Source organism: Balaenoptera borealis (genome assembly GCF_965194805.1).
Source record: "Balaenoptera borealis genome assembly, chromosome: 20".
Classification (NCBI taxonomy): domain Eukaryota; kingdom Metazoa; phylum Chordata; class Mammalia; order Artiodactyla; family Balaenopteridae; genus Balaenoptera; species Balaenoptera borealis.
The window spans coordinates 16,824,191-16,850,234 of NC_138879.1; the positions used below are offsets into that span (position 1 = coordinate 16,824,191).

Below are 26,044 nucleotides of genomic sequence, written 5' to 3' on the forward strand. Positions count from 1 at the left end.
ACTTGTACTTTGCTGGTGAGAGTGTAAGATGGTGCACCCTCTGTGGAAAACAGCTTAGTAGTTTCTCAAAAGGTAAACCCTGAGCTACCATTTGACCTAGCAATTCCACTCCTAGGTATATCCCCAAAAGAACTGAGGCTGGACGCAAGGTGGGTGAGAGTTTGGTCCCTCACACAGTGTTGCAGTGAGCAGTTCCCATCATCTCACACATCGCCGTGTCCATGGCACCCAGACCATGTCTCCTGCATCCACAAGGCGTGAGATGGAGCCCTGGACAGGCCTGGGCCTCCCACCTCAGCTGCTTGACCTGAGGGGAAACCAGGTGGCCCGGGTCACTGAAGACAATGACTGCTCGGAAGCAGAGGGGCCCGGATGTGAATCTGGGGAGCACGTGGACACCCAGCGTATCACCAGTCTGACCTTACCCGGAAGACCTCCACCCCAGATCATGTGGGCATTAAATTCAAGCTAACCCCCGCCCCCTGCCTAGATCCATCCAGCACCTGCTAGGCTCTGAGGCTTTTTTCTCTGGTCTAGAAAACACATCCCTTCCTTTCAAGGGCTTTAGTTTCCTGCTCTATAAAATGAAGCACATCTCCAGAGTCCCTCCTGGCTCTGACCTAGGACTTTCAGGAGAGGATCATGGCTTATGGGGCAGGGGTGGGGAGGCTTGGGTGAGAATGGGGGAGGGGCAGGAATGAACTGGAACCGAAGGTGACAGGAGGCCCCGGGTGAGGGGGTTGTCCCAATCTCTTCCCTTCGCATGATCAAGTGATCGTGAGTTAATCCACAGACACCATGCGGGGCCTGGCACGTAGGAAGCTCTCAATCATTGTTACCGACAATTATTATGATTATCGGTAGCCCTATCTTATAAACAGTCCTCTTGCTTAATCACCAGTACGCACAAATGTTTGAATTGCTGCATCATCGAATCAAGAATTGCTGAGTCATTGAATCCACAGGGGGCAGGACCATCAAAAGGGAGCAGTCTCTCTAAGTCATAGCGGGAAGCATTGCTGAGTCAGTGCAATGCACCCTCCTGAGTCATGCCTCTACCCATGCTGCCCTTGCTGCTCCTAGGTCTTTCCAAAAGCCAAAGCCCACTCTAAGGTCCAATCCAGGCAGGTGCTGTGTGACCATGACTCCATCTGACTCTCCCAACAACTCTAAATAGTTCTCATTACATTCCACTGAAAACAGAACTGAGGTTCTCAGAGGTCACACAGCCTGGTCTCACACCCCAGCCTTTTTGGCCCTGAGGCCCATGGTGCTCCCACTTCTGGGTGGCCTTCCAGCTTCCAGACTGAGCTAACCTTTCCTCCCTCGGTGTGGCCTGACCTTTCTTTACCTTCCTTTATAGCACTTACCACATCGTATTGTCATTTCTCTGGGCACCTAGGCCCCTAGACTTGGGAGTCCCACACAGGCAGACAAGAACCATGTCTAATCTTCCTCGTGTGCCCCGCACCCAACACAGTCCCAGGCTCACCTTGGGTGCCAGTCAGGGGCTCTGAATGGGTCCATCCATTGGAGGCTCTTGCTACTTGCCAGGGAGCATGCCTGCCACAGGGGCGGGCCTCTTAGAGGAAAATGCGTTCTGAGGTTCAAGTTTCCATCTTCCTTTGGGTACCCCAGCTCCCTCTAAAATTGGGAGTGGCCTATATTTCCCACCCTCCCAGTGACCCAGCTGCCCGCCTTCTCTGGCCCCCAGCATGGTCTAGAGCAAGGGTCCCCAACCCCCAGTACTGGTACCGCAGGCTGTTAGGAACCGGGCCACGCAGCAGCAGGTGAGCGGAGGGCAAGCGAAGCTTCATCTGCCCCTCCCCACGGCTCGTATTACTGCCTGGACCATTCCCCCACCCCTCCCCAGTCCGTGTAAAAATTATCTTCCACGAAACCGGTCCCTGGTGCCAAAACGGTTGGGGACCACTGGTCTAGAGTGAGGGTTTCTGTCCTGGGTCCTGACCCATGGGAGAATTGGGAGAAAAGTCAGGCCCCTCTTTGCAGAAAAAATTCGAAGCTCAGCCACGTGAAACTTTTTCACGTACAGGAAATTTGCATATATCAATGGTTTGGCATCTCCCAAAGTCCATCAATGAAGCCCTAAAGTCATTTAGACCCCAAATTAGACGTCCACCCAAGAAGTTTGGGAAGCAACTAGTGTAAACAGCAGAGGGCAGGGCTCTGGGGCTTCTGGGTAGAAATCGGTGTCATAGTGAACCCTGGAGGGGACCCCAAATCAGCCTCCCCACGCCTTCTCTGGCCACCCTGACATCTCCCCCACCTCTTCCTCGGCCCACCTTCTCCGGCTGAGAAAACCTCTCTTCTTCCCCTAATAGTCCTCTTCCATGGAGGTATATCTAACGTGAGTTGTTTTGCATTTGCTTCATTAGAAAGGCTTTTAAAATGCATTTTCAGGTCTGTTCAGTACAGTGTGTCTCCATGTAAAAATTTCCAAGCAAGTCACCTTAAGGAAATTGATTGTTTTTATTCCTTCCGTCCAGCCTTGCCAGGCCACGGCCCAGTGCAAACCATGTGAGAACGTCACAAACCATAAAGCAAATTTGGGGCTTCCAAGAACCCTACCTGCCCAATGGGACCCCTGGCTAGCACCTGTGTGGCTGGACCAGAGGATAAACTATGAGATGTCAATGTCCCCTCCCATCCCCCAGACCCATAGTGACATTGGCCACCGTGAACCAAAATCGCCCTTCACAGGGGTTATTTTCTCAATTTTACAGATGAGGAAAAAGAGGCCCAGGGAGATGAAAGTGTCCATCAAGTTGTCCAGCAAATCAGTGGCCTGGTCTTCTGACTAGAGAGGGGGCCTCAGAAACCACTGCTGGTTTGTGACTCTGCTGGTTAAAAATTCTAAGAGAAAAGAAAACACTTGGAGGTTGTATATAGGACTTAGCATTGCTCTGGAGTTTCCCAGACACCGCAGTTCGATCAGCTCAAAAAGGCTGACAGTGCCGGGGACAGCAGTGGGGACAGGGCTGACAGCTGGGCTCCAGACCAAGTGTCTGAGCGCAGACTGCTGACTCTTTGCGGTGACACTCTACTCCAGCCCCTAGAGAGGAGTGATGTGTCTGACAGGGGGGCCGCAGGAAACAGCCAAGCCTCCCAATCCACAGCAGGCTTCTGCAGGAACATTTCCTTTTAGAAGCAAGACAGAGAGCAGCATGGATTTCTCCTCCAGGCACAGGGGCTTGATGTCCACAGATGAATGCCCATGTCCTCAGGTCACATGTGGCCCTGCTCTCCCTTCTGGCTTTCTGTGCCCGTCCTCCTCCTCCTCCTTTGCCCTGATGCTGCCTGCACAGACCCAGGAGCCTCTCAAATCAGGACCGACAAACCCTGGGCTGATGTCCAACTCAGCCCTGTGACAGAGGCAGATATTGAAGGGCCCAGACCAGTGCCTTGTACACGGTATGCATTCAACAACTTTTTGCTGAGTTAAAGAGCTGGGAAAAAATCGTGAGGGTGATCTAGAATCTGCAAGAGCAAGTCTGTTGGGGGAAGGTGTGCTGGAATCTATTGGTTCCAGTGAACAATGGGCCTCTCCTGGCCAGAGGAGGACTTATCAGAAAGCTAATAAGTTTATGCTTGAGGCCCTCTACTTGCACCCAAAGTGGTATAAACTTCAGGCTTCACAAAACCTGGATCCACCCCTGGTCCTTGTTCTCCAGCTTTACAAACTCTGAGGCCTGCGTATTTGAAAGTAGAATCCTAGCATTAGGTGGAATTCCAAAAGATTGTCTGGTTCATCCCTCAAGCAGGTAGATCCATCAACTCCCAGGACCTCTTTTCTCAGGAATCTGCAAGGGTAGATGTCACCTCTCAATTGTCCTTTCTAATGTTTGATTCCCTTAAAACCAAGAAAGTTCTCTTTAAGTCTGACTGCTGCCTCCTACTTTAATTGAACATCATTTCCTCCTTTCAGGCTTTGTGGATACAGAGACCATACTTCCCCTTCCCCTAAGAATATTGGCATCTCCCTCAGAAAACCTAGTAGACAGATGGCAGAGACAATGCAACTTCCTTACCACACTGCATTCTCCTCCAGAGCACACAGGAAGACCTCCTTTCCCATCCTCCCTTACAGGTAATGTGGGACCATATGACAGAGTTCTCGCCAATGGTTATGGGTAAAAGTGATATAAACCCCTTCCAGTCTCAGCCCTTAACAACATCTTGCATGATCTTCCAGTTCTTTCTCCCCTTCTGCAGAACCTTGAGAAAAATGTGTATTCCAGATGATACAGCTGTGAGATGGATGTAGCCTGGGTCCCTGAGCCACCTCTTGGAGGGAGCTACCAAGCAGGGACAAGATGGCGAAATGAGAGAGGAATGAACCTTTCCTGTGTTAAGACACTGAAATTCCAGCATTGAATTATTACCGCAGCGTAGCCTAACCTATCCTGATTAATACAGTATTGGTCTCTCCCCCGAGCCCCCACTCTCTCAAGTTTAGGTTGCCTCTTCCACGGCAACTTAGCAGTTCACATGAACACAAAGTAGGAGAGCGGGGGGTGATGCATCAGGGCAGAAATCACTTGAAGGAAAATGAATTCAAATGAATCACTAAACCATCCCGGAGCCTCCTCTCCCACTTAAACATCACTAACACCTTCAAACTTTCCCCTGAATCCAAAGTCCATCCCTTTGATCATCTCAGGCTCCTTTCTCAGGATCTCCCTCAGTTTCCCCCATCTTTTTTAAGAACCAGTGACCCAGATTAGAAAGATTGCTCTGATAAGAAGAGACTCTGTAACATATTTGGTATAGAATACAGGAGACCTCCTCTTGTTTTTCCTTATGTCTATAGCTGCAAAAACACAATATAGCATGAAAAATCTTTAATCCCACAGGTTAAACCTGGCAAATCAAGCACATAGATTTATCATTGTTTCTTTCTGAAACTCCACTAAAATGTGCGTCAAGGTATAAAAAAGGTATAAGCCCACAAGAATGAAAAGAATAAGAGAAAAAAACACTAGCAGAAGACAAAAGATGTCAACAGATTTTTGGAAGATGGAAAGCAGGTGGAGGAATTATCAGAGCTGAGAAATCTGAACACCATGTGCCTACACAGGGGGGATGCTAATGAGAATGGAGCCAGTTCAAGCTGTGGAATCTTGGCAAGACACAGGGATTGCAGGTACCGACTGGGGACCGCAAAAGAAAAGGATGAGTTGTAGAAATGGAAACTGGACAAGTTCAGCCCAACTGGAAACTGGGGGATCAGTAGAAAGATGCCCAAGGTCCCCACACCCATTTGGTGCCACTAGGTGATCACCTTTCCCTACCCCAGCAGGGGGTTTATTCAGTGGAGAAATTGAGAGTCTAAAGCCCAAATCGGGACTTCCCTGGTGGCACAGTGGTTAAGAATCCACCTGCCAATGCAGGGGACACGGGTTTGATCCCTGGTCCGGGAAGATTCCCACATGCCGCGGAGCAACTAAGCCTGTGCGCCACAACTACTGAGCCTGAGTTCTAGAGCCCGTGAGCCACAACTACTGAGCCTGCCTGCCGCAACTACTGAAGCCCACATGCCTAGAGCCCATGCTCTGCAACAAGAGAAGCCACCGCAGTGGGAAGCCCGCGCACCTCAATGAAGAGTAGCCCCTGCTCACTGCAGCTAGAGAAAGCCTGCACGCAGCAACGAAGACCCAACACAGCCAAAAATAAGTTAATTAATTAATTAATCTTAAAAAATTAAATGCCTCTTTAAAAATAAAAATATGGAAAATAAGAGAGAGAAAAAATAGGGAAAGTAGAAGATCTACCTGGGAGGCCCAACAAAAGAAAGAGAATAGAGAAAATGGAAGGGAATGTATTATCAAAGAAATAACACTAAAAAATTTCCCAGGACTGAAGGACCTGCATTTCCAGATTTTGAAAGTCCATTGAGCATCCAACACATGAACGAATAGAGGCCCAGACTTCTTTCATGGTGATGCGTATGAAGATAAAAGAAGATATTAAGTTTCCAGAGGGGGGGATAATATCAGATTGTAAAAAAAAGAGATCAATACTAAGAATGGCATCAGACTTCTCATCGGCAACTTTTCATTCTAGAGGTCAGAAAACAACAGAGGAATATGTCCAAAATTGCCCCCTTCAATGGTAAAAACAACAAACAAAACTAATTTTAGAAAGTAAGTCTTGGATGAGATTAAACGTGTGTGTTTGTGTGTATGTGTCTGTGTGTCTATGTGTGTGTCTGTGTGTCTATTTGTGTGCATGTGTGACTGTGTCTGTGTGTGTTTGTGTGTCTGTGTGTGTTTGTGTGTGTCTGTGTGTATGAGTCTGTGTCTGTGTCTGTGTGTATGAGTCTGTGTCTGTGTGTCTGTGGGGATGCGTGTTTCTATGTTCATCTCTTCTGGCTTTCTCAAAGATCCTCTCTCTCAGGGTCTCTCTCTTCTTTCACGTCATTTCTTCTGCACACTGCCCTCCTTCCTTTCCCTTTCCTGTTCTCTCTTCCTCCTTGCCTTTCTTCCTTAACTGACCATCACAAAGAATGGGAAGAATTTTTTTCCTAATTGCTTCCTGCATTTGTCGTCATTTTCTGTTCTCTCTTCTCCATCTTAAGATCAAACATACAGAACACTTTGTTTCTGATTACAAAATTGAAATAAAACTGCTTCTTGTTTTTTCCCTCTGTGGTCTGTGGGAGGACTCTCCCTGGGTTTCTGCCTGGGAAATCTTGTCTCACTTCCACCTTTGGTGAGTGCAGTTCACGTTTTGTGCGTCACCTCAGATGGGAATAAGAGGCTTAGCTAGCTCTGAGCTCAAATCCATCGAGTACATTTGGAGACAATTCCAAACGGGTCTCTCCTAGTTCATTAGGAAAAAAGAGCTTAAATTTGGTCCTCAATAGGAAAAGATCCCCTTGTTCTAGATCCTTCTATCCAGCTGGCCTTCCAAACCCCAACCCCTCACTAAAGCGGTTCTGTGGCTCTCGGCCAGGCATCAGGCAGGGATTGGATCCTGCTTAGTGTCGAGACTGTGCAGGGTGGATGGTGGCAGCAGTAACAATCCCCTCCTCAACACACATTTGTGGAGCGCCAACTGTGTGCTCGGCCCTGGGATACAGAGAAACCTGAGACTTGGCCTTTATTCTCAAGAACTCACTGTGTGTGGCGGGGGAGCAAACACCTAAACAAATAACCATCACTCACCGTGACCACTGTGGATGCCAGAGCAGCGCGGAGAAGGTAGGGATTCCTTCCATCCCGGTGCAATGACGAAGGCTTCCTGGAGGAGGTGATCCGGGAACCGAGTCTTGAAGGACACGTGAGTCACCATCTGATAGAGAAGGCCCGAGGTAGGGGAGGGCAGGCTTGGCAGAGTGAACGGCCTGTGCAAAGGCACTGAGGTGTGTAAGGACATTTCTGTGTGACCCGATTGGGGGAGGGTATCCCAACTCTCCCCTCGGAGCTCCCCAGGCCCCCGTGACATGTGTCACCCTGTCAGGGGAGAGACAGCCGTGTCTGGTCCTGCATGATTCGATGGTGTCCTGTGAGTGACAGCTGTGTCATTAGCAGGGCAGAGGCACGCTGTCCCTGGACGAGGAGCTCCGGATCTGACGGCCGTGCTGTCAGCCACCAGCCCCATTCATTCCCAGCCAGACGCTTCCCTCTGCTGCCTCCTCCCCCTCCGCAGAATCGCCAGCTCTCCCGGGAGGCTAAGGGCCGGGGCAGCCCTGTCTCTGTGGGGGCTGGGCTGGACCAGTCTTCAGGGCCCGGGCGACCGGCTCCATGGTAGCAATGGTAAAAACAGCAGCAGGGCGGACAGATCACAGCTTTGGAGAGTCCTGTCCAGGGCTCACTGTATATTCCACCTCTGTGGCCCCAAACCCTCCCCTCCCCAGTGCCTGGCATGTGGCAGGCCCTTCATACGTGTTTGTTGAATGAAAACTGTGCTAGGGAAGGGAAGAGGAAAGTAAGAGAGAGAGAGAGACAGAAAGACTGATTTTCAAATGGGAGAGAACGAGATGAGGTGTTGGAGCACCGAGAACCCCGGGCACACAGTGGTTCCGGATCACACATACGGGGCACGTGTTAAACTCCAGGCCCTACTGCAACACCTTACATGAATTAACTCCATAGACCCTCACAACAGTTCCATTTTGCAGTTGAGGAAATTGAGGCCAAAAGGGGCTAAGTAACTTGCTCAAGGTCAACTTGCTAATGCACAGGGGAGCCGGCAGTGAACCCGGGCTGCCTGGCCTCGGAACCCGCTCTTCTAATCGTGCAGTGTGAGAAGTGCTGCAGCCGGGGAAGGGAAGGATCTTCGTGGGACACAGAGGAGATGGCGCCCCTGGGGGACGGGGATCACTGACCAGGAGGGTGAGACAGTGCCCTCATGATTTGCTCAGCGCAGGCTCTGGCCCTCAGGCCTCTGCACAGGCTTCCTGCAGACCCGATCCTGCGCCCACTGGCACCTGCAGTTTGCTGGCCTGAGAGTTCCTGATCAGGAGTGTGGTGGTCTCCAGGGGGCCTTGGCCTCCACTGCCAGTTGTGGGTCAAAGGAACTCGGCTCTCAAAGCCTCTGACACCATCTCTTTACGAAAACAGCTGGCCAGACGGTCAGCTCACTTTGCCCGGTGCCCAGATCCCAGCCAGCCGGGCTGTCCCCAGAGGGTCAGCTGAGTGAGGGCGGGTTCCCACAGTGGCTTTCAAAGGCCACCAAGAAACCCTCCTCTCCAGAACCCACTATCACTTCCCTCCCACGGTCCTCCCTCACTACCTGGCCTTGTATTCTCCCTGGTCTGATGTCCCAAGCCATCACCTCTACTCCTCATTGAATAGTAATCACCCTCATTTGAATATCACCTTGTGCCTGGCACTCTGTCAAGCCCACTGCGTGACTCACCTCGTTGAGTCTTTGTTACTGCATCCTAGAGGGCAGGGATCATTCTCTTCTCCGTGCAGCAGGGAAGGGAGGTGTAGGGCATCCCCTGGTGGGCTGGGATTCCACCCTAACCTGCCTGTTGGAGCCCAGCCATGCCCTTTAGCCTTTGTCTTCTTAGTGACACCAGGGGTCCGGGGGCCCCTCTCCTTTAGCGCTGGCTTAGGTACTCTCTCAGACTACATGGCTTCATCTCAGATGAGAAATGAAGTCCGAACAAGGGTGTTTCCAAGAGCAGAGATGGCAGCCTCTGTCACAGGGGAAGGAAGCCCACGGGAGTCATCTAAGAGCTAAGATGCCCCAAAGGGATCGAAGGAGCTGCAGACACATCACCTGCTGCAGGGGTTCACAGGGGTCAAAGGGCATGGCCAGGTAGGAGAGGCCTGGGCAGAGGAGGCCGGGGACACCCACTGCTCCATCCACTGGAGAGGGCAGAAAATGAGAAATAGAGGACTGCTGATTTTAGCAGATAACTGGCCCTACAAGAAACCAAAGGTGGCAGTGGGAGACATTTTGTGCGGGCACAGATTCAGGACGTACAGGAAGTGGAAACCCAGGCTGGACTCACGGATTGCCAAACTCCCGGGTGTGATCCCACCTGCCCTGGTTTATCGCTAGCACCACTCTCCGGGCCACAGCGCCATCTACAGGGAACCCTGCATCAACACGGAGGCTACTGGGGCTGATCTTAAGGGCTGCTGATCATCAGTCAGTGTCTGGTAATGATTGTGGGCTACAAACCAGCACCCAGGCAGCTCTCTAAAGCTTAGGGCAGTCACATAGTCACCACCCCTTTCCAGCAACCTTCTGAGTGATTCGGGAGGATATTATTGTACCCATTTTATGGATGGAGAAACTGAGCCTCAGAAAGCTAGAACCTAACTAGTTGGCAGTGGAGCCAGGCAGGGATTCCAGCTCAGACCCTTTGACAAAAAACTCTGTGCACTACACCTGTCTCTCTTGTCACAGAAGAAAGAGAAGAAGTGTGGTGGATGAGATGGGATGAATGAAGTGAAAATCTGCTGGTTGGAGGGGTCAGAGAGCAAGAATTGGTGGCTTGGTTCTGTCACAGGCAGAGAGGACCCTGACCTGCCAAACCATACCCACCCCAGCCAGGGAGACCAGACATCCCCAGACAGCCCATTCTCCTGGGTCTGTCAGCAGATTATAACACATGAAATTGAGCTGTTTAAGTGGGATTGTTGAGGAGGGTGAGGTGGATATTTTAAATATCTCAATAACTGACAAGATAATTGAGAGCACTCTTTTTTACTCACTTTGGTGACTGTCTTCACAGCAAGTCCTCGTCAGCCAGAACTTGGAGGCTGAGGCTGTCTGCCCTAATGAGGAGAAAATACTCAAGTTGTCTAAACTCATTGATTTTTCTGAAATTTGAAACTTCTAATTTCCTGAGCCATGTTCTGTTAATTGGCCATCCAGAGTCTCGAGCTTGTGTTTAAGTGTCATTGATACAAAACAAAGCAACGCAGTCAAGTTTACAATGATGGTTGAGCATCCATTAGCCACATGGGGAGGGTTGACTCAGAAGTGGTTCACAATGAATTTATTTATTCCTGGGACAACCTGCTTTTACCACCCAGCTTAAATCCCCCAGGAGTTTGTCCCAAGACTAGAAGGTAGCTGCTATAATATCCCAGGCTAATTGCAATATTATCCTAATGGAAACCAATTACAAGGAAGATCGGCCTTGCCAGCCAACGCTTCCTCTCCTACACCCACAGCTCACAGAGGTAGATTCTACTGTTCTGGATAACTTTGTTATTTGATTATCTATAATGCAGCTCTTTTTCTTTCTAATTTCCACTGTTGCATATTTATACTCCCTAATTAGTCACCAAGTATTTATTGGTTGCCTTCTGCCTGCTCATCCCTATGATCTTTGCTTTGGAATGGGAAGCCCTAAAAGAGAAATATTTGCTCCTTTAGGGTGTTAGCCTCTTCTGGGGTCTTTAGTTAGACGAACAAGTAACATATATTGAGCAGTCTCTGTGTGCAAATCACTTGCCTGGAAATCCTCACATCTGAGAATGGATGCGTTGTGGAGAATTTCTAAGGTCGTTAAAGGAGAAAGACTAGAAATGATATTGCCCTGGGACTTTTCTCTACACGACCCAGCCAGAAGAGCATAAGCAGAGCACTTTGATTTCATTCACTAAAACTCACCAAATATTTGTTAAACACCTACCCAGTGCCAGGTCCTAGGAGGCAATTTCGAAAACACAAAGGGATTGCAAAAAACAAGCCCTTATCTCCAAGAGTTGACAGCACAGCGAGGAGGCTATATCTTTAGTTTTTTTTTAATGCAAATCACAGCATGGAACAGAGTCAAGATTCAGGAGTGGTGAGGAAATTCGGCTCTCGGGAAGTCATAAGAAAGACTCATTCTGCTAAAAGTACAGTGTCCTGTAAGGTTCTACCTGTTTATGGCCGGCCTCAGTCCTCAGCAAGTTGAGAAAATAGTAGAGAGAGCCACTCCTCTGGACTCATTTCTGACCCTCATTGTTGAAAAGAAGAAATGATGGCGCAGTGGGGTTCTCCAAAGAAATAGAACCAGTAGGATATAGAGTGATATATGAGAGGAAATTTATTACGGGAATTGGCTTACACAATTATGGAGGCTGAGATGTGCTGTGATCTGCTGTCTGCAAGCTGGAGGACCAAGAAAGCTGGTGGCATAAAGAAGGCCAAAGGAGGGTCAGCCTGGTGTAAGTCCTGGAGTCCAAGGCCAAGAACCAGGACCTCCAATTCCGATGTCCGAGGGCAGGAGAGATGGATGTCTCAGCTCAAGAAGAGAAAGAATTCGCCTTTCCTCCACTTTTTTGTTCTGTTCTAGCCCTCAATGGAATGGATGACGCCAGCCCACACCGGTGAGGATGAATCTTTTTCACTCCGTCTACTGAGTCAAATGCTAATCCCTTCTGGAAGTACCCTCAACAGACATACCCAGAAATACCGTTTTACCAGCCAGCTGGGCATCCCCTAGCCCAGTCAAGCTGACTAGTAAAATGAACTTTCACAGATGGGCTCACAGCGGTACAGCCCCCATCTGGAATGATGTCCCTCCACTTCCTGACCATGCCCAGCTTCCCAAACTTTAACCTTTGGACTCCTTTTCCCTGCATCCTAGGGCCTAGGTCCCGGTGCTCAACCTACCTCTCCATCTTCTGCATCCTTCCTTGGTTAATTTTTAGCTTCTCCCTTCCCTTACAAAGCCAACATTTAGCCTGAGTCATGACCTTGCATCATCCCTTCAGCCCCAGGGAACCAGCCCTCCTCCAGGTCTTGGAAGGCAGGACTCCTCCCAAACCCGGATCATCCTGGCTTCAGAGGCAGGACCCACCCATCCATGAGAGAGTAATGAGACGCGGCATTTTTAAGAAATGCAAGTGGGGAATTCCTTGGTGGTCTAGTGGTTAGGACTCCGCACTCTCACTGCCAAGGGCCTGGGTTGGATCCCTGGTTGAGGCACTAAAATCCCACAACCTGTGCAGTGTGGCCAAAATAAATAAGCGAAAAAAAAAAAAGAAAAAGAAAAGAAACACAAGTGGTTGCACCAGGAGCTCACGGCTAAACTCAGATTTTAAGAGGCTGCGAATGAGAAAAACTAAAGGACAAATTATAAGAATGGATAGTTTCAGAAATGTTTACTAATGAGATGAATATGCGTAAGTCATTTAGCACAGTGCCTAGAATGCAGTAAGTATTCAATAAATATTAAGTGGTATTCATATTAGTAGTAGTAGTAGTGAATCTCAGAATGATGAGAGCTTATAATAAAATGTAAATGTAACAAAAGCAGCCTTTAAAAGCTAAATTTTTTTTCAGAGCAAGAATAATAGTCCAAGGAAGATGATGTGATGTTAATAAAACACTGAAATAAGTTAAAGCCTTATTTCTCCTAATTTTCTCCCATTTCCTTTGTTAAAGAAAATAATATTCAACCTGGAAAGGTTAACAAACATGATTATGGAATAATGGGGACCCAAGATAGACGATGCAGCACTCAAGGAGAGCCCTGCTGCTTTGCACGAGCTCTTGATTCCAACTAAATACATCTGAAAATTTTCCAGTATGATGTAGAACCCCTACTGGTAAATCTTGAGAAATCAGGAGGCTGAGAGAGGTGGGGAAAAACTGGAGATGCCCAGATTTGACAGAGAAAATGGATTCCAGAAATTACAGATTGGTATGTCTGCTGTTGATCTGTAGTCAGCTAGGTTTTGAGCCCTTATCAAAGATGGCAGGTGTTACTGGTGGCCAATGTGGCTTATTAAGAGTAATTGGTCAAACTGACCTTATTTCCGTTATTAATAGATTGGTACATGGAGGCATCGCTATACAAATTGTATACTTAATTTTAGCAAAGCACCTGACAGAATTTTTCAGGATTTCTCATGGGCAAGATGAAGAATAAGGGCTAGGTTTAAAGTATGGCTACCAAATTGTAGGTGGCTGAATATCCACATCTAAAGAATTAAACAGGGACTTCCCTGGTGACGCAGTGGTTAAGAATCCGCCTGCCAATGCAGGGGACACAGGTTCGAGCCCTGGTTCGGAAAGATCCCACATGCCACAGAGTAACTAAGCCTGTGTGCCACAACTACTGATCCTGCACTCTAGAGAACATGTGCTGCAACTACTGAGCCCACGCGCCACAACTACTGAAGCCCTCGCACCTAGAGCCCGTGCTCCGCAACGAGAAGCCACTGCAATGAGAAGCCTGCACACTGCAATGAAAAGTAGCTCCAGCTCGCCACAACTAGAGAAAGCCCACGCGCAGCAATGAAGACCAAACACAGCCAAAAAATAAATTAAAAAAATAATAATAATAATCACACAGTGCCCACTCCAGAGCACATTCTAGGTGCTCAGTAAATATTTGTTTATTTATTTATTTATACAAATACACGAATGAATCAAGCTGGAGGGAGGTTTCTGATGGCATGCCCTAGTCTCGTTCAATATGTCTTATCAGTGATTGAGATGATGACTTATGAGTCATGATATCAAATTTGCAGAAAGCCAAACTTGGAGGGAGAACTGATACACTCAATGACAAAATCCAAGATTCAAAATGAAGCCAACATACTCCCTCTCGTGAGAGCACCGGAATCACAACTAGCTGCTGAACAATCATCGAAAGGAAGACACTGGAACTCACCAAGAAAGATACCCCACATCCAAAGACAAAGGAGAAGCCACATGAGACGGTAGGCGGGACGCAATCACAATAAAATCAAATTCCATAACTGCTGGGTGGGTGACTCACAAACCGGAGAACACTTATGCCACAGAAGTCCACCCACTGGAGTGAAGGTTCTGAGCCACACATCAGGCTTCCCAACCTGGGGGTCCAGCAACAGGAGGAGGAATTCCTAGAGAATCAGACTTTGAAGGCTAGTGGGATTTAATTGCAGGACTTCGACAGGACTGGGGGAAACATAGACTCCACTCTTGGAGGACACACACAAAGTAGTGTGCACATCAGGACCCAGGGGAAGGAGCAGTGACCCCATAGGAGACAGAACCAGACCTACCTGCTAGTGTTGGAGGGTCTCCTGCAGAGGCAGGGGTGGCTGTGGCTCACCGTGAGGACAAGGACACTGGCAGCAGAAGTTCTGGGAAGTACTCCTTGACGTGAGCCCTCCCAGAGTCCACCATTAGCCCCACCAAAGAGCCAGGTAGGCTCCAGTGTTGGGTTGCCTCAGCCAAACAACCAAAAGGGAGGGAACCCAGCCCCATCCATCAGCAGACAAGCGGATTAAAGTTTTACTGAGCTCTGCCCACCAGAGCAACACCCAGCTCTGCCCACCACCAGTCCCTCCCATCAGGAAGCTTCCACAAGCCTCTTAGATAGCCTCATCCACCAGAGGGCAGACAGCAGAAGCAAGAAGAACTACAATCCTGCAGCCTGTGGAACAAAAACCACATTCACAGAAAGATAGACAAGATGAAAAGGCAGAGGGCTATGTACCTGATGAAGGAACAAGATAAAACCCCAGACAAACAACTAAATGAAGTGGAGATAGGCAACCTTCCAGAAAAAGAATTCAGAATAATGATAGTGAAGATGATCCAGGACCTCGGAAAAAGAATGGAGGCAAAGATAGAGAAGATGCAAGAAATGTTTAACAAAGACCTAGAAGAAGTAAAGAACAAACAAACAGAGATGAACAATACAATAACTGAAATGAAAACTACGCTAGAAGGAATCAATAGCAGAATAACTGAGGCAGAAGAACGGATAAGTGACCTGGAAGACAGAATGGTGGAATTCACTGCTGCGGAACAGAATAAAGAAAAAAGAATGAAAAGAAATAAAGACAGCCTAAGAGACCTCTGGGACAACATTAAACACAACAACATTCGCATTATAGGGGTCCCAGAAGGAGAAGAGAGAGAGAAAGGACCAGAGAAAATATTTAAAGAGATTATAGTCGAAAACTTCCCTAACATGGGAAAGGAAATAGCCACCCAAGTCCAGGAAGCACAGAGAGTCCCAGGCAGGATAAACCCAAGGAGAAACACGCCGAGACACATAGTAATCAAATTGACAAAAATTAAAGGCAAAGAAAAATTATTGAAAGCAACAAGGGAAAAACGACAAATAACATACAAGGGACTCCCCATAAGGTTAACGGCAGATTTCCCAGCAGAAACTCTACAAGCCAGAAGGGAATGGCATGAAAAACTGAAAGCATTTCCTCTAAGATCAGGAACAAGACAAGGATGCCCACTCTCGCCACTATTATTCAACATAGTTTTGGAAGTCTTAGCCACAGCAATCAGAGAAGAAAAAGAAATAAAAGGAATACCAATTGGAAAAGAAGAAGTGAAACTGTCACTGTGTGCAGATGACATGATACTATACATAGAGAATCCTAAAGATGCCACCAGAAAACTACTAGAGCTAATAAATGAATTTGGTAAAGTTGTAGGATACAAAATTAATGCACAGAAATCTCTTGCATTCCTATACACTAATTATGAAAAATCTGAAAGAGAAATTAAGGAAACCCTCCCATTTACCACTGCAGCAAAAAAAATAAAATACCTGGAATAAACCTACCTAGGGAGACAAAAGACCTGTATGCAGAAAACTATAAGACACTGATGAAAGAAATTAAAGATGATACCAACAGATGAAGAGATATACCATGTTCTTGGATTGGAAGAATCAATATTGTGAAAATGACTATACTACCCAAAGCAATCTACAGATTCAATGCAATCCCTATCAAATTACCAGTGGCATCTTTTACAGAACTAGAACAAAAAATCTTAAAATTTGTATGGGGACACAAAAGACCCCGAATAGCCAAAGCAGTCTTGAGGGGAAAAAACGGAGCTGGAGGAATCAGACGCCCTGACTTCAGACTATACTACAAAGCTACAGTAATCAAGACAATATGGTACTGGCACAAAAACAGAAATGCAGATCAATGGAACAGGATAGAAAGCCCAGAGATAAACCCATGCACCTATGGTCAACTAATCTATGACAAAGGAGGCAAGGATATACAATGGAGAAAAGACAGTCTCTTCAATAAGTGGTGCTGGGAAAACTGGACAGCTACATGTAAAAGAATGAAATTAGAACACTCCCTAACACCATACACAAAAATAAACTCAAAATGGATTAGACACCAAAATGTAAGACTGGACAGTATAAAACTCTTAGAGGAAAACATAGGAAGAACACTCTTTGACATAAATCACAGCAAGATCTTTTTTGATCCACCTCCTAGAGTAATGGAAATAAAAACAAAAATAAACAAATGGGACCTAATGAAACTTAAAATCTTTTGCACAGCAAAGGAAACCATAAACAAGACGAAAAGACAACGCTCAGAATGGGAGAAAATATTTTCAAACGAATCAACGGACAAAGGATTAATCTCCAAAATATATAAACAGCTCATGCAGCTCAATATTAAAAAAACGAACAACCCAATCCAAAAATGAGAAGACCTAAATAGACATTTCTCCAAAGAAGACATACAGATGGCCAAGAAGCACATGAAAAGATGCTCAACATCACTAATTATTAGAGAAATGCAAATCAAAACTACAATGAGGTATCACCTCACACCAGTTAGAATGGGCATCATCAGAAAATGTACAAACAACAAATGCTGGAGAGGGTGTGGAGAAAAGGGAACCCTCTTGCACTGTTGGTGGGAATGTCAATTGATACAGCCACTATGGAGAACAGTATGGAGGTTCCTTAAAAAACTAAAAATAGAATTACCATATGACCCAGCAATCCCACTACTGGGCATATACCCAGAGAAAACCATAATTCAAAAAGACACATGCACCCCAATGTTCATTGCAGCACTATTTACAATAGCCAGGTCATGGAAGCAACCTAAATGCCCATCGACAGATGAATGGATAAAGAAGAAGTGGTACATATATACAATGGAATATTACTCAGCCATAAAAAGGAATGAAATTGGGTCATGTGTAGAGATGTGGATGGATCTAGAGACTGTCCTACAGAGTGAAGTAAGTCAGAAAGAGAAAAACAAATATCGTATATTAACGCATGTATGTGGAACCTCGAAAAATGGTACAGATGAACTGGTTTGCAGGGCAGAAATAGAGACACAGATGTAGAGAACAAACGTACGGACACCAAGGGGGAAAAGTGGCAGGGTGGTGGTGGTGTGATGAATTGGGAGATTGGGATTGACATATACTATACTAATATGTATAAAATGGATAACTAATAAGAACCTGCTGTATAAAAAAATAAATAAAATAATATTCAAAAATTCCAAAAAAAAAAAAAAAATGAAGCCGACAGATTGGGATGATGGGCCAGGGCCTAGAAGAAATGAAAAGAGACAAATGTCGTTAATGAGGTTCCCAAAAGCAGCTGAACAAACGTAGAAGAGGGATGTGGCTTCACTGCAGTTCATGGAAGAGATCTGACAAAGAGATTGGAAATGATCAGAAGCTAATGTGTTAACTTTAGCATGAAGTAGCTGCCAAAGCACAATGGCAACCTTCGGCTATACAGGAGATTAGAGGAAGAACGGTCCCAGTGCACACTGCTCCAGCAACAACAGCTCATATTTATTGAGTGCTTACTGTATGCCAGTACTGTGTTGTGCTTACATGAGTGATTTCTTGATACTTCTTGTGCCGTTTTGATCAAAAAGGATGGCTATCATACTGGCAGAGGGAAAAGTCTGTTTGTATGTAAGACTGAGCAGAAATATAACGTGTGGAGTCAGTGAATTGAGGGCAACATCACAAGAGACAAACAGTGTTGGTGGGAGAATCTGCAGGGTGTTTACATTCCTGGGACCCTCAGGGGGAAGTGAGCAGTGAATTGAGTTAGATTTCAACCAAACGGAGCCATTGACCTGACTAAGGCTGAATTATGCAGACCCAGCCTAGGGGGGTCTCAGTGTGGTGTCCTCTTCCTCAAGTGAATGCACTGCAAAGAGAAAGGGCTGGAATAACAATAAATTGTGGAGCAACACATTGTCCAGTGAGCCCCACCCTGGGGGTTGTTTGGGAGAGTGGTTTGTGCAGTGGATAAAGGGTGAGATTAAGAAGACATTCTCTTGAAAAAAATGCCACGGGGACTTCCCTGGCGGTCCAGTGGTTAGAACTCCATGCTTCCACTGCAGGGGGCATAGGTTCGATCCCTAGTTGGGGAACTAAGATCCTGCAGGTCGCACAGCATAGCCAAAAAAAAAAGCCAACAACAACAACAAAAAAAGGTGGACAGACTGCTCCAGCTTAAAAGAGATTAAAGAAACATAAACAGGGGCTTCCCTAGTGGCTCAGTGGTTAAGAATCCGCCTGCCAATGCAGGGGACACGGGTTCGAGCCCTGGTCCGGGAAGATCCCACTTGCCGCGAAGCAACTAAGCCCGTGCGCCACAACTACTGAAGCTCATGTGCCTATAGCCTGTGCTCTGCAACGAGAAGCCACCGCAATGAGAAGCCCACGCACCACAACGAAGAGTAGCCCCCGCTCGCGACAACTAGAGAAAGCCCGCACGCAGCAACGAAGACCCGGTGCAGCCAAAAATAAATAAATAAATAAAAATTAAAAAAAAAACAAAAACAAATGTAATGGATAAAACTTGATTGGATTCTGGTTTGGAAAAAAAAAACCTGCTATAAATGACAACTGGTAGACAAGTGAGGAAAATTAAATATGAACTGGAAATGAGATATTAGGAAATGAGTACAGCTTTTCTCAGGTGTGATAATTGTCTTGTGTTTATGTTCAGAATATCTTCACACTTAGGAGATCCGGGCTGAAATTTTTAGGGGTAAAGAGTCGTGGTGTTTGCATGTTATTTTCAAATGAATCAGCAAAAGAAGTGTATATAAACAGAGATCTAAAGAACCAATGGAACAAAGTGAACAATTGTTGCATCTAGGTGAAGATTTTCTAAATCCTGCTTTCCACTGTATGTTTGAAAATTTTCAAATAAAAACGTTGAGGAAAGAAAAAGAAGGGAGTTACAAATATGTAAGGAAGTAACTCCTTGAGCATCTGAGTCAGGCCCATCGGCTGATGTTGTTTGCCACTTCCTCCCCATCGCCACACCCCCTCTACCAGGGACCAAAGCTCCTTGGGAGGAAAGCCCTGTAGGCAGAGATGGCAGATCCCCTTCCCCTATTGGTTTGTGTGTATCCACTGGGCTGATTAGCAGCTGTGACAGCTTGCTATTTTGGATTGCTGTCCTTTACTCTAGCCATCACCAAGCCAGGCCAAGCCCACCTAAAGGGGTTGGACTGCAGAACCCCTCAGAAAATGAGAGTCAGCACCACCCTAACAATAACTCAGACGGAGACACTGAGGCTCAGAGAAGTCTGTACTTTTAACCATGGTCATACAGCTGGCCTGTAGTGGAGAGAGGATTTGAATCCAGAGAGCCTTAGCGCTAGGATCCAATCTGTTAACCATAGTACCGGACTGGCATCTGCAGAATATCGGGCCCACCACTGGCCCCGCATTTTAGGAAGGATGCTGACAGATCAAAGCAAGTATGGCAGACAGAGCCACCAGGAGAACAGGAGAGGCTGGAAATCTCATCCTGTGAAAAACCTTGGGGATTTCTATACAGGATAAAAACGACTGTGGGGGGAATGCAACGACTGTCCTCAAGCACTGAAAGGGATGGTATATGGCAAAGCAAAGAGGTTTATTCTGCACAACAGGCTAAGAGATAGATTTCAACTTTCTAAGGATTAGAGAGAGTTATCTCAAACTAGAATGGGCTGCTTTATGAGGTACTGAGCTTCCTGACACTGAAAGCGTTCAAGCAGATGCTGGACAGCCATTGGGCAGGCTTTCTACTCCGAGATGCTACTCTCCCTCTCTTCTCAAAGTGCCTACAGCACTGCTGAGACCTACCGAGTTGGCACCCTCATCGCTATTGGTTTCATGGTTATAAACTTCATACAGCTTTATTGAATATTCATGTATCATACAATTCACCCACGGTAAGCAAACAATTTGATGGTTCTTAGTAAATTTATAGTTATACAACCATCGCCACAATCCAGTTTTAGAACACTGTGATTATCACTTTTGCTTCCCAAGAACATTATCAGCATCCAGGGTAGGTCCAGGTCTCCACTGGCCTCAGCGTATCTCTGTGCCCTGGCTCTTCCCCTTCATCCACTGCTCATTCCCCTGGCTTGTCAGCGGACACAGTTCTGCGTGTGCTGCTCTGTGTCCCTCCCCAGATGTCTCCACTGGGCACTTTTGCTGCCTTCCCTCCACCTCTGGCAACCTCTGGAGGCCAGAGCCCACGGCAGTAGTATGTACTGGAAAGACATGGGCCCTGGTGCCCCAGACCTGCATTTGAATCATGATCACGTGGCCACCAGCAAATCACTTTGTATCCTTGAACCTTGGTTTTCCCCTTTGCAAAGCAGATATAATACAAGTGCCTTGCTGGGTGTGACGATTAGACATGATGTGTGCAAAGTGCCTAGAAGAGTACCCAGTATGCTCAGTGAATAGCAGAGATTACTGCTTCACGATTACAATTGTCGGGGCCACCTTTGTCATTATTGGCAGTCAATTCCTGGGTGCTCTGGGTGCCTACTTTGTCTTTCTCTTCCAGGCATATCCCTGGCTGTAGTTTTCTGGGTCACTCTTGGTGTCCAGGCAAGAGGATGGATTCTCCCACACTTGGGAACGCCGGCGACCCACCCCAGCAAGGGCTGCGTGTCAGTGGGGTGGGGCAGCAGCACCACCTAGTGGCAGTGAGCAGCAGCAAGCTATTTACTGACCAAATTAGTAGCTGGTCGAAGGATTTGGACACACCTTGGAAGTCACCTAGTTCAGGGGTCCCTCCAAGGCTTGCGTGTTGGTCACAGCACCCTCCTAGAAGCCTTCCCATGCCGTGCATTAGAGTAAAAGAATGAAAATCAAAATAGGAGAAAAGTTCTTAGCGTGGTACTCCTCAAAGCCCGCCTGGTGGTAAAGACCAAAGTTTAAAAAGTGTCCCCACCAAATCTAGATAGAACGGAGACCAGTGGTTAGTAATGGCCTAGGGCCGGGAGGTATGAAAGAAATGGGGAGTGACTGCTACAGGCTGCAGGGTTTCGTTTCAGGGTGATGAAAATGTTCTAAAATTGATTGCAGTTGTGGTTGTACAAATCTGGGAGGATACTATCGAATAAAACCAGCGAAGTGTAATGGGGGAACTGTATGGAAATGTACCTCAGTAAGGTTGCTGCCAGAAAGGGTGAAAAGAATATCAAAAATTGCGAAAGAAAAAAGGGTCTTCAGAGCATATTGTCAGATTTTCTGTGTACTGTTTGACAACCTCCAGATACCCGTGGACAAAGGACTCAGGTCACTTCAAGGTGTCATGCTTCCTTTCACTTGAAATCTAATAGATTAAATTACATGACCCACAATATATAGAATTGACTCATGGACCTCCCCGCCATTACCCCCATATTCTTGGCATTCACACAGAGCTGTACCCCAGGTAAGCCTGGGAACTTCCTTTCCAGACAAGGAAATTGGGAGTCAGAGGTTGAGTCCAGTTGAATCCAGCTAGTGAATGAGCAGAGCTCGAATTTCAGCCTTGGCCTTTGATTCCAGATTCAGAGCTCTCGCCATTCTGATTGATAGGGCAACCATACATCCCCTTTTATGCCCCATGTCCCTGCATAATTATTAGAAGCACCTCTTTCCCTCTCAAGGTAATAAATTCCAGTCACCTAACTCTGGGGCAGTCTTTTCCCTGGGGCTCTGCCTCCTCTGTCATCAGGCTGATGCCTCCGGACTGAAGCTGTGTTCAGGCCAACAGCACCTCAGCACTTCCCAAGCACCCACCAGCTCCCCAGGCCCCTCACCTTAACAGAATAGGTGAATCCATAGAAATAGGAAGTAAATTAGTGGTGGCCAGGGGGGCCATGGGGAAGGGAGGAATAGGGATTGGATGCTCATGGACCCGGGGTTTCTTTTGGGGGTGATGAACATAGTCTAAAATTAGTAGGGTGGTCGCACAACTCTGTGAATATGCTAAAAATCACACTTTAAAAAAAAAAAAAAGAAAAGAAAAACAGTGAGTGTGGGACACAGCAATCTGGTTTTTTAAACAAGCATCCCTAATGGTCTTATTAGCACTTCCCATGGTTAGAAAAAGGACAGAGGATTCAGCAGGATTAGGTGAATAGAGTGGGAAAGATTAAACATAGCCCCCCATCCCATCCCACTTCACTGCTCTTGTAAATAATACGGATCAGTTTGTGGCCAGCACTGCAATTCACACCTTGGCCATCAAGATATCCCCAGGGAAAACACCAGGCAAGGCATACAAAGGTCTCACAACCCTATGAGGTAGGTATTATCCTCATTTAACAGTTAAGCAAACTGAGGCTCAGAGATATGGAGTCAAAGAGTAACAGGCCTGAGGCCAAGCAGCCAGTGAGGACACAGCTGGGATGTGAAATTGGCTTTCAGGGACCCAAGTCTTTGCTCAAAGCCACTACACTGAAGTGCCCCCCCCCCCATAAACCCCAAATGAGCAGCTCCAAATTCACGGAAAGAGAAAGACAGCAGTTCAAAGTGTCATGTAAGGTAAAAACGAGGAGCACTGCTGAAAGCAGAGGGGCCGGGACAGCACCTCCGTGGGTTCTGCCTTTTGTGCAAGTGCCCTGGGAGTTTTCAACAGCAAGTCTGCTAAGATGCAGAGGGAAAGGGATTTTAAAGTAGTAGCTCGAGACATCCAGAAGCACATGGCTGTCCTCTCCTCCTCCAGAGCAAGTTCTTTACCGTCCAACCAATCAACAAGTGTTTAATGGGACACAGCACTGTACCACGTACACGGCACTAAGCATAAACACAAAAGTCTGAGACACAGTCCCTGCCAATTTGAGGCGTACAATCTAAATCTTTCTCAGGACTTAACTCCATGGTTAAAAATCAAATCTGGACTTCACCGCCAGTATTGCAAGGAACATTCTTCAAAGTCAATGTTTTAAAGAAAAAAACTCCACATTTATCATGGCATGAAATTTCTTCCTAGTAAGAGCAACTTCATTGTTATCAGTAAACAAGGTTTACTTTTGTTAAAATTCATCTTATATTCTCCTCCTCTGTAATCTGAAATGAAGATTTTTTTTTGAAAAAGGAATTTTGAAAGGTAGTAGTGGAACAGCTTAGGTACAAATGTGGCCAACAGCTGTCTGGGCAAAAGAGCTCTAGACTATTGAGTGAATCCAGCTCATTTCCAGGCCACTGTTACTACTATTTTGAGGACAACATAAAGCACGTTTCCACGGAAGACAGTATTGCCAACCAGAAGAGGGAGTCAGTGTCACGGAGAGTGGTCTGGACGAGACATTCTTCACAGCAAAATTTAGCACCAACCAACTCGGCTGCTGGGAGTCTCGTTCCCCGAATGAACCTCTTGATTCTCTCACAAACGCGCAGAACTCACAGGTGTGTGGTTCTGGGAACACAGCTAAGCTAAACTGCAAGTTGGGCTAAGACACTGTACACAGTGACGATTCCATCACGGGAGCGAAGCTCCTGCTTCGAGTGGAGAACATTCAGCGCCGAGGAGTGGGAGTGGCAGCCTCAGGAGACAGTGACGTAGGGACACAAACACGGTGGCGCCTCCCCCTCCTTAACCCGGCCCTGTGAGCGGCGGCGTGGCTTCGGTAAAGAGCCTCGGCCATGCTCTGGGTTCCTACCCCAAAGGGTCTCCATGTGGCAAATACGAGGCAAGGAAGCGAAGGACTAGATGATTTCTGTTACGGGGTCTAGCATTACGGGGGTTTTTTTCTAATGAAAAAGGATCACTGATTCCTCCCAATGAAGTCCATTAAACCAGGATGTCTGGGCTAGAAAATAACTTAAGCTCAGATCTTAACATCTTAACAACTTAACATCTGCGGTAAGCAAGGGCCTTTTTGTCTTTGAGGGTCATTTGCTTTAAAGCACTGAAAAGTGAGCTGCTAGCTCTGGCAGTGATGGGAAAGAATGACAGTTCCTTCCTTTTTACGAAAGGATGCCAAGTCTAACAGGACCCCCAGGTGTGCAGAGACCCCCCCCCCCCAGGCCTGGGCTAGAACCACACAAAGGAAGTCAGCCCACGGCCCGCCCTCCCCCTTCCTCCCACCATGAAGACCACTCTGGCTATCGGGCACCAGGGAACCCTCGGGACTCCTCCGTAGACTGCAAAACTGGTCACCAAAGCTATTGAAATGGAAGGTAGCATATAAAATGTAACACTGGTTGTTTGTAACATGTAAGACTGGTTCCCTTAGAGGGCGTATAAGGCACCATGTGAGAAAGCTGCTCCCACGTCCGGCCACGCACCCACACTCGGCTCCTCACACGCACACACGCACACTGAAGAGGCCAGCTGGCTTTGCCACGACGCACAGGGAACGCAGCGCTTCCCATCACTTCTGGTTTTTGAGCTGGTTGGAGAGCCAGTCCAGGCCTTCGTAAAGCCCATCTCCACTGGTGGCACAAGTAGCCTGAATGTACCAGTTTCTCTGGCGGAGAGAATGTAAGCCAAGCTTGTCTGTTATCTCTGCTGCGTTCATAGCATTGGGAAGATCCTTGAGAGAGAATATTCAAGAGTCAGTCTGTAAATGTTATATCCTCATAACGGACCATTATACTCTTCCCCCAACGTCTGCCCTTAACCCACAGTCTTCTCTCTAGCCTCCCAGTGGCTCAGGCTCCAAACCTTGAAATCATCCTTAATTTTCTCTCTCTCTCTCTCTCTCTCTCTCTCTCTCTCTCTCCCTCTCCTCTCACAAACTCCACACGAGGAAATCCCACCAGCTCTACCCTCAAAATATATCCAGAATCTGACCACTTCTCACCACCTGCACAGCTATACCCTGATCCCACCGCCATCACTTCTCACTTGGGTTACTGAAATTACTTCCAAACTGGTCTCCAAGCTTCTGCTCTTGCTCCCAAAGAGTCTAAACACAACCCGGCAGTCAGTGAAAGTCAGATCAAGGCATTCTTCTATCAAAGCCCCGTGACCTCTCCGCCTCTCTCAGGGTAACAGCCCGAGTCCTCAGGATGCTCTGCAAGGCCTTCGTGACCTGAGCCCCCCGTGACCCCTCCTAACTGTCCTGCTCTGCCTACAGCCCTCACCACAAGTTACTATATTATAACATTGACTTACTTAGTGTGTTTATTATCTGCCTCTCGTAACTAGAATGCAAACTTTACCAGGGCAGGAATCTCTATCTTGTTCTCTGATGTATTCCAAGTGCCTAGCACTAGTAAGCTCAAACCAAATTTGAATAAATTAGCATTAAAGAACAAGGTAGATCTAGACGCAATGATTTGGAAGGACGTCAAAGATATGCTAAGTGAAGAAGCAGGTTCCAAAACAGAATGCTGAATATGATCTCCAGAATTTAGATATGAATACAATCATATAACTGCTCATATAGGCACAGAAAGTTTTATCTCTGGAAAGAAATATAAGACATTTAACAATGCTTTACCCTGAAGAGTGGGGCTAGAATGTTTCACTTGATATTGTGAACTGTCTGCATATTTATACCATGAGCATATTCTGTTTTTACAATTAAAAAGAACAAATGTCATTTTCTTTTATGAA

At 46.8% G+C, this 26,044-nt stretch overlaps 1 protein-coding gene across 5 annotated transcripts in view; it reads right to left on the reverse strand.

Annotated features, from left to right (window-relative positions):
- LOC309619081 (ADP-ribosylation factor 2) overlaps window positions 1-26,044 on the reverse strand; it is a 53,712-nt gene that overhangs the window by 15,296 nt on the left and 12,372 nt on the right. For 4 of the 5 annotated variants that reach the window (XM_082373875.1, XM_082373877.1, XM_082373876.1 and 1 more), the window contains exon 5: window positions 23,224-25,016. The exons of the other annotated variant lie outside the window; for it this stretch is intronic. In XM_082373875.1, coding sequence (XP_082230001.1) covers window positions 24,855-25,016 — 162 coding nt within the window. In that variant the 3' untranslated portion in view covers window positions 23,224-24,854. Of the gene's footprint in view, window positions 1-23,223; window positions 25,017-26,044 lie in introns of those variants that run through there. 5 annotated transcript variants of the gene reach the window in all.